This window comes from Palaemon carinicauda, chromosome 28 (assembly GCF_036898095.1).
Source record: "Palaemon carinicauda isolate YSFRI2023 chromosome 28, ASM3689809v2, whole genome shotgun sequence".
NCBI classification, from domain to species: domain Eukaryota; kingdom Metazoa; phylum Arthropoda; class Malacostraca; order Decapoda; family Palaemonidae; genus Palaemon; species Palaemon carinicauda.
The window spans coordinates 40,879,999-40,889,493 of NC_090752.1; the positions used below are offsets into that span (position 1 = coordinate 40,879,999).

Genomic DNA, 9,495 nt, shown 5'->3' on the forward strand with positions numbered 1-9,495 from the left:
TGCATCAGTGACAGACCCAGTGGTAAAAGATGCATCAGGAGTCTGGAGAAGATACGCATCAAACGCTCTAAGAGATCTAATAAGACCGATGCCGATCCGACTACGATCGCTTCTCAAGCCATGGTCGTAGGTCAAGAACTTGAAGAAGTCGGTGCCTCTGCAACCGCCTCCACCCTCAGTCATCATCCACACAGATGCATCAAAGGAAGGATGGGGAGGTCACTCTCATCAACAAAGTCCAAGGAACTTGATCCTCTCTATTCAAGACCTTCCATATCAACATTTTGGAGGCCATGGCAGTCTTCCTCACACTGAAGAAATTGTCCCCTTGCCCTACAGCCTACATAAGACTGGTTCTGGACAGCGAGGTGATAATGAGATGTCTAAATCATCAAGGTTCAAGATCACCTCAACTCAACCAAGTGATGTTAGCCATCTTCCGCCTAGTGGAAAAGAAGAGATGGCACTTGTCAGCAGTTCACCTTCAAGGTGTCCGCAATGTGACGGCGGACGCTCTATCCAGACTAACGTCGATAGAGACCGAATGGTCCCTAGATGCAAGATCATTCTCCTTCATCTTACATCCAGTCCCAGAACTGCAGATCAACCTCTTCGCGACGAGCGACAAGAAACTTCCTCGCTATGTGACCCCATACGAGGACCCTCTAGCGGAAGCAGTGGACGCCATGTCCCTCGACTGGAACAGATGGACCAGGATTTATCTGTTCCCTCCAACCAACCTGCTGATGAAGGTCCTCAACAAACTGAGATCTTTTCAAGGAACAGAAGCCCTAGTGGCTCCCAAGTGGCCCAAGAGCAACTGGTTCCCTTTAATATTGGAATTGCAGCTGAGGCTGATTCCTCTGCCAGACCCAGTTCTGTCTCAACAAGTACAGAAGTCACCTGTCTTTGCTTCATTACAGAAAACCCAAGACCTTCATTTCATGATTTTCTCTCCTTAGCAGTAAGGAAAAGGTTTGGGATCTCAAAAGAAAGTATAGACTTTTTAGAGGAATATAAGTCTAAATCTACCAGAAGGCAATATGAGTTATCTTGTAAGAAGTGGGTTGCTTTTGTCAAGGCAAGAAAACCAAAAGAAATCTCAACAGATTTCTGTTTATCCTTCTTTATTCATCTTCATGAACAAGGCTTAGCAGCCAACACGATAACTACGTGTAAACCTGCCTTGACTAGACCCTTCCAAACTAGACTTTTCTAATGAAATCTTTAACAAGATTCCTAAGGCATGTGCTAGGCTTAGGCCTGCAGCTCCTCCAAAGCCCACCTCATGGTCCTTGGATAAGGTACTACACTTTGCCTCGATGTTGGACAATAAGAATTGCTCTGAAAGATTTGACTCAAAAAGTTATATTCTTGTTTGCTCTGGCCTCAGGGGCTAGAGTTAATGAGATAGTGGCCATTTCTCGGGAAGAGGGCCATATTCAGTTTACTGAAATGGGAGAACTGAATCTTTTTCCTGACCCAACGTTTCTCGCCAAGAACGAGCTACCCACCAGGAGGTGGGGTCCCTGGAGAATCTGCCCTTTGAAGGAAGATATCTCACTGTGTCCAGTGGAGTCTCTAGAACTTCAGACTTCAGGGAATTACACCTCTTTAAAGGGGAAACATCGGGCTCAAACTTATCCCTGAAACAACTAAGGGCGAAGATCACCTACTTCATTCGCAGAGCGGATCCTGGCATTACACCCGCAGGTCATGATCCTAGGAAAATTTCTTCATAATTGAATTTATTCCAGCTCATGGATTTCAAGCGTCTTCGCTCGTATACTGGGTGGAAGTCATCCAGAGTGTTTTTCAAGCACTACGCGAAGCAAGTGCAAGAATTAAAGAGATATGTGGTGGCGGCAGGTAGTGTTCTAAAACCTGTCGCTTAGTTCTGCGAGGAACAGTGAATTAATTGGGACTATAATTCTATAGGGTGTACATGTTGACACATTACAGTGCAACATGTTAAGTGAAATGTCATCAAGGTGACATTATGGACTGTTCCAGTGTCTAAGGGTGAAGAAACATAGACTTAACACTAGTGCCGTGTGTTTTTTACACAGTGTAAATAGACAGGCTTTCTCAGAAATGTTTTAGAAAATTATTGAATTTTCAATTGAGTGGCATGAACTTTTGTTTTCAGATGAAACAAGTATTTCTGGTCTGGCCTGCATTTTCTATGTTCGTTATTATTATTCGCTTGCATTTTTTATGTTATTATGAAATATATGCTGAATTACTATTTAATGATTGCCAATAAATATCTGATTGTTGTTTGCATCTTATTTCGCCCCAAACATATATAAATAAAGTTATGTATGAGCACTACTTTTTATTCCTTATTATTCTACATAATAACATTGAACAACTGTAGTAACTTTGTTCCTAAATGTATACAAACCTTTTCTGGCCATGCATATCTTGTTTTGACATGGATATAAACCTATCTGTTGTGGTATACAGAGAAGCTGATATACATTGGATGCTATGGTGGCTTATGTGAACTCTTGTTCGATTTGAAAATACAAACTTTGACTAAAGGCATACAGCGAGATCCGTATGCCCTTTGTTGCTAGGTTGGTCATATGAAATATGCAAACTTCGAGACTTTTTCCCCCGAGTCTAGTATGACTCTTCCCTGTAGGGGGCAGGAAGCACTAACATAGTTCGTGATTAGTAGAAATGACGTATAATGGTAACGTCATAGATCTCTAAGGTCTAAACGACCAAGGAAATATTGTCTTGAGGTTAAGGCACAATTGGAAAATCCGCAGATACATTAATTCTCTGGTATACTTCCATCAGGACGACATGGCCTGAGCCCAAAAAACGGATTTTCTATGAAAGGCCCTGGCAGGACCCCTCCCTATAATACTGTATCTGTAGCACCGGGTCAACGCTACAAGGAATAAGGAAGGCGGCGATGATGGTGCCATCTAGGTACTCAAACAGTAACGGAGGAAGGGAACCTTATAATGGCTCCTCTTTTATTTTGCCACTTTCCCCCTTGAAGCGTAAACGCTATGCGGGGTGCAGATTGCTATGTGGCGTGTCAAGAATACGTCCCCTAATATTATGCGATATCCTTAAAGGAAACTTTAAGGATATTCGTGCCAAGAGTTAGAATTCTGGAGACCTTAAGTTAAATTCTCTGGAAATATTATTGTGGTCAAATATACCCTAGGAAGCTACTTAAAGGAACCTTCCATTAAGACGACATGGCTATCTCACCCAAAAATAGATTTTGAGCAACACACACACACACACACACTCTCTCTCTCTCTCTCTCTCTCTCTCTCTCTCTCTCTCTCTCTCTCTCTCTCTCTCTCTCTCTCATATGCTTTATTTCTTCACTAGGATTTTTTTCCCCAGTTGAAGCCGTTGGGCATATGTCATTCTGCTTTTCCAACAAAGGTCATAGCTTAGCTAATAATAACATGAAATTTCCCTTACTGTACAGTAAGTTACCTCGTTAAAGACTTGATGCCGAAGTCAACCTTTTTTTTTTTTTAGCCACCGGTCCTGACGCGGGTGTTTTTGTCTCATTAAGAAGGAATGACATGTAGAGCTGAACATATTTCCTGTTTTTATGTTATGATTTCTTTAAAGTACTTTATTTAAAAATAAGTAAATTTTTTATTAGCAAATAAGAAATTTATATGAAAAAGTATTTCTTTAACAAACAAAAAAATTGGTATGCTGTGGACTTGGATGGAGATCCGGAGAATAAAAATAGCAACAGCGGGATCCCGTGCTCAAGTCAAAAGATAAAGGGTTCCGCAAAGCATAAAAGTACGTTCAAATAAAAGATACAAAATATGCTGTATGCATAAAATTTTTATGCAGTAAATTTGTCTAAACAAAATCTCCATTAAATAAAATTAACACAGAAAATATAGTGGGAAAGAAAAAATTGGAGAAAATATAATAGCAATAAGAAAGGGAATAATGGTATAAGGAATAAACAAACTAAAATAAACAGTAAAAATGTATGAATAACAGAAACAAAAAGATAAAAGAAAATTAAATTAAAAAAATTCAGGAACCTGACATAAAAAGTTATATAATAATACTGTACATTGTACAGAAGTATGTGGCCTAAAGTCTTGTCTTTTCATTTTAGTTATTTAAACTACAATGGAAATGCCTAGTGCTTCCATTTACAATACAGTAAGGAATGCAATCACATTAAAATTGAAATGAACTGAAAATTATTAGATATAAATAATAAAAGGATGGAAAACAATGCAAGGGGATAAATTAAATCTTAATGGACTAAGAGGGCACAGGGAAATCATATTCACTGTAAAGTAAAAAATAAACAACTAAATTATAGATGTTCCATGAAAATTACAGTATAAGGATTTGGGATTGTGAAAAAAATTAAATCTAGAAGTTAAGCATTCATTAACCTTAGTTTCTACAACTTGATTTAATACATAAAGAAAATCTTATCCATAGAAAATTTATTTATTGAGTTATGATTTCCTTTCTTTTAATTCAGCAACAAGTAGCGATTCAAGTGAAAATGCATAAATAGCCTAAGTTTTACTAAAACCTTTGATAACAATATACTGTACTGTACTAAAAAGATAATGATATGACCTAATGAGAGAGTTGAAAATTATATCTGATGTGATTGCATTAACCAATAAATGAAAACTATTCATAAAAATATAAAGCTCACAGTGCAAATTTATATTAAACTCTTAACCAGTTAGTTATTTATACATATACTGTATAGATAATCAATTACTACACATAATAGCAGTAAAAACACTAATATAAAAAACATTAACACTTTCCTAAACTCTTCACTTGACTGGTGTTAATTTTCCATTACATATGGTTACATATATTGTATTCTCAGTATTTTCATACACTGACCTCAATTTATTCAATTTTCTTAAATTCGAAAGAAATCTACCCTGGAAAATTCTATCCTGTTCGTAATACTAGGCAGGCAGTTAATTCTAATAGCCAGGCCTTCTCCATCACGAGGCTCAATACTACGCAGTACTCTAGAAGTTTTATTCCAGCTGTGACCAAGTTGTGGAATGATCTTCCTAATCGGGTGGTTGAATCAGTAGAACTTCAAAAGTTCAAAGTTGGAGCAAATGCTTTTTTGTTGACCAGGCGGACATAGTCTTTTTATAGTTTATTTATGACATATTTGTTTTTGATGTTGTTGATAGTTTATTATATGACATGTCTGTTTTGACGTTGTTTCTTATTTTAGAATGATTTATTGTTAATTTGTTCTCTTCATTTATTTATTTCCTTATTTCCTTTCCTCACTGGGCTATTTTTCCCTGTTGGAGCCCCTGGGCTAATAGCATCTTGCTTTTCCAACTAGGGTTGTAGCTTGGATAGTAATAATAATAATAATAATAATAAAACGAAAATAAACAACCCATTTGAATTCAAGGATTCCTGCTTAACTTGGATTTTTTTTTTTTAGAATAAAATTCAAATAAATAAACAAGCGACCACTATATGACTATGCTAAATAGTCATCAAACAATATCTTGAAAAGGTATAAACTCCAACAACTTCTAGGATAACAGCACAAAAGATAATGAAGATGGCTTACATTAGGAAAATGAGGACTGCATTATTAAAATCTTATCATACAAAAATAAATCCACCCTACCTGATTGTAAGTCAAGTTCTCCCTGCATATCAGGAGGAGTGTAGATTTTCAAAGCCTCAGTCTTAGCTGTTGTAATGCTTGCTCGAGCTTTTGATATGTTTCCCATTGCATGATAGACTTGACTTAAACACAAACAAGCCTGAAAAGCACATTTTATTACACATAATAATTAAACATGCTAGTTAAATCTATTAAAAAATATTTTGCACAAAGTAAGGTTTTATTCACTAAGTAGACTTAAGAGATCCTGAAATCATGAAAATGTGAGGGTTGGAGAGGGACACTTTCTATTCCTTATATTAAAAAATTCCTAAAACATTATTAATAGACTAACAAATCATAATAAAAAATAATCACCACCATCTCCTCCTACGCCTATTGACGCAAAAGGCCTCGGTTAGATTACGCCAGTCGTCTCTATCTTGAGCTATTAATTCAATGCTTCTCCTTACATCATCTCCTACTTTGCGCTCCATAGTCCTCAGCCATGTGGGCCTGGGTCTTCCATCTCTTCTATCGCCTTGTGGAGCCCAGTTGAACGTTTGGTGAAGTAATCTATCTTGGGTAGTGTGAAGAGCATGCCCAAACCATCTCCATCTACCCCTCATCATGACCTCATCCACATATGGCACTCGAGTAATCTCATTTATGGTTTCATTTCTAATCCTGTCCTGTCATTTAACTTCCAATATCCTTCTGAGGGTTTTTTTTTTCTCAAATCTACTAAATCTATTGGAGATTGATAATGCCATGACTCATGTCCATATAGTAACACTGAGCTCACTAAACTGATATACAGTATTGTCTGATTTTTATGTATAATTTCAGGCGATTTGATTTCCAAATTTAACTTATCCTAGCCACTGACGCATTTGCTTTTTTCAATCTTTCACTAAACTCCAATTCTAAAGACCCTGTATTGGAGATCATAGTTCCTAAATGCTTCAATTATTCTACCTCATGACTGAGTTTGACAGAATCGTCTTTGCGTGTTTATTTTCTGCATTTATATAGGAATTTTTTCACTTATATTTGAAAATCCTGTATGTCTGGCAAAGATGGATGGCATTGGTAGAGGGTAGGCGAACGCAACTACGATCTACGAGAAGAACAGCCAGAGTCTCTAAAGACATAGAATTTACATTGCATGTGTGTTTGTTTACTTGCAGTTTGTATATACAGTACATTGTTTTCATAACGTCCTCGTGAACTTTATAGCAAGGCCAATGTTACCTAAGGTCAAAGAAAGAACGTAAAGCAAGCAGAGAGAGTAACAAAAAAGAACCAAAAAGAGAGGGAAACATGAAAAACAGTACAAAGCAGGAACATACTAACTAAAACTCTGGCAACGAGAGGCCGCTGGCAACTCATGACACCCTTACACCATGTTTATTAGCAAACATAGTGTTTAAATACCTCGTTTAGGGAGTCTTCATGTAGGAATAAACAATATAAGTACAAAGTAAGGTCATCATAATAATGTTATCTTACTTTTCTTAGAAAAAGAGCAAAAATTTATAGCAAATCTTTGGGATCTCTTACCTCAAAAACATACTTATTCACACCTAGGTATATTTTTCTCACTTAATTATTGTTCGATTTTTGAGAGAAAGATATACAGTGATACCTCGGTAGTCGAACGACTCTATACTCGAACAATTCGGAGTTCGACCAAAATTTTCGAGAAATTTTTGCTGCGGTGCTCGACCAAAAATTCGGTACTCGACCAGCCGAACACGTGACGACCGCATGGGCTTTGTGATGATCGCGCCATCTCGGCCACTCTCGCTTGTTCGGGAAGCATCAGTTCTCTCGAGAGCGTCACTCAGACAACGCGCGATCAGCATTCGTTGTGATTTAGTGATTTTCAGTGCTTTTAATTGCTTTTTTAGCTTTCATAATGAGTCCCAAGAAAGTAATGAGTGTTAAGGGGAAGGAGAAGAGGAAAACAGTGCGAACAACGATCGAGTTGAAGAAGGAAATTATAGCGAAATATGAGAATGGTGTACGAGTGTCCGATTTAGCGGTAGAATACGGAATGGCGAAGTCGACCATTTCTACGTTTTTAAAGCATAAAGAAATGATTAAGAAGGCGAATGTTGCAACGGGAGTTACGGCGGTAACTAAGCAAAGGCCACAAGTGATTGAGGAGATGGAAAAGTTGCTTTTAATATTTATTAAAGAAAAACAGTTGGCCGGGGAAAGTGTTAGTGAAGCGTTCATTTGTGAAAAAGCGTTGCATATCTATGAAGAATTAGTGAAGAAAAGTCCGAGTACCAGTGAAAGTGATTCATTTACATTTAAAGCGAGCAGGGGTTGGTTTGAAAAGTTTCGTAATAGAACAGGTATTCATCGTGTTACTAGGCATGGGGAGGCAGCTAGTTCGGATCAAATTGCAGCCGATAAATACGTGGGGGAATTCGATCGGTACATAAATGAACAAAATTTGATCGCACAACAAGTCTTTAATTGTGATGAGACTGGGTTATTTTGGAAGAAAATGCCAGCCAATACGTACATTACCAAGGACGAGACGAAGATGCCAGGTCACAAGCCAATGAAAGATAGGCTAACATTGTTGCTGTGTGCAAATGCAAGTGGCGATTGCAAGATCAAACCCTTGTTAGTGTACCACTCGGACAACCCCCGGGTGTTCAAACGAAATAATATTTGTAAAAGTGCACTACCAGTTATGTGGCGCTCGAACACTAAATCTTGGGTCACAAGACAATTCTTTACTGAGTGGATAAACGAAGTGTTTGCCCCCCAGGTTAAGGCTTACCTCATTGAAAAGAGCTTGCCAATGAAATGTCTTCTGGTTATGGACAATGCTCCTGCACATCCTCCAGGTCTCGAGGATGACTTGAAAGAAGAATACAGCTTTATCAAAATCAAATTCTTGCCCCCCAATACTACTCCCATACTCCAGCCCATGGACCAACAGGTCATTTCAAACTTCAAAAAACTCTATACCAAGGCCCTTTTCAGAAAGTGTTTTGAAGTGACCAGTGACACGAAGTTGACCCTAAAGGAATTCTGGAAGGAACACTTCAGCATCCTCAACTCTGTTAACATGATTGACCAAGCTTGGCGAGGTGTGACCTATAGGACATTGAACTCTGCCTGGCGTAAGCTGTGGCCATCATGTGTCACAGAGAGGGAGTTTGAAGGTTTCCAACCAGAGGCGGGTCCAAGCACTGCTACCCCTGTAATTTCTGATGACACTGATGTCGTTGAGGAAATTGTTGTCATGGGCAGGAGTTTGGGGCTTGAGGTCGACAAGGATGATATTGATGAGCTTGTAGAAAGCCATTCTACCGAGTTGACTGTGGAGGAATTATTGCACCTGCAACAACAACAGCAGCAGGATCTGATTGTGGAGCAGGAATCTTCAGAAGAGGATGAGGTAAGGGAGGATGTTCCAAGTTCTCTCATCAATGAAATTTGTTCCAAGTGGGCAGATGTGCAGGCTTTTGCTGAAAAATACCACCCAGAAATTGCAGTAGCAAACCGGGCAGTGCATATGTTTAATGATAGTGTCATGTATCATTTTCGAAGAATACTGCAGAGGAGGAAGAAACAATTAACAATAGACCAGTTTTTCACAAAAGAAAAGAAAGCTGCTACATCAAAGCCTGTTTCTCCTCCAAAGAAGAGACAAAGAAGAGAAGAAACCCCTGAAATAGATCTGCCCACCCTTTCATTGGAGAGAGAAACAACTCCTGAAGGAGAACTACCCCGCCACATCATGGAAGGGGACTCTCCTTCCAAGCAGTAACCTCCCCCTTCCATCCTCTCCACATCCATCCCTGTATGCCATCGAACCGCTGCTCAAA

General features: G+C 38.5%; 1 protein-coding gene across 2 annotated transcripts in view; it reads right to left on the bottom strand.

The window, feature by feature from the left end:
* The window catches only part of LOC137621518 (serine/arginine repetitive matrix protein 2-like), a 143,516-nt gene that overhangs the window by 53,372 nt on the left and 80,649 nt on the right, over positions 1–9,495 (bottom strand). For both annotated transcript variants that reach the window (XM_068351872.1, XM_068351873.1), the window contains exon 5: positions 5,660–5,798. In XM_068351872.1, the coding sequence (XP_068207973.1) occupies positions 5,660–5,798 (139 nt within the window). The remainder of the gene's footprint in view (positions 1–5,659; positions 5,799–9,495) is intronic.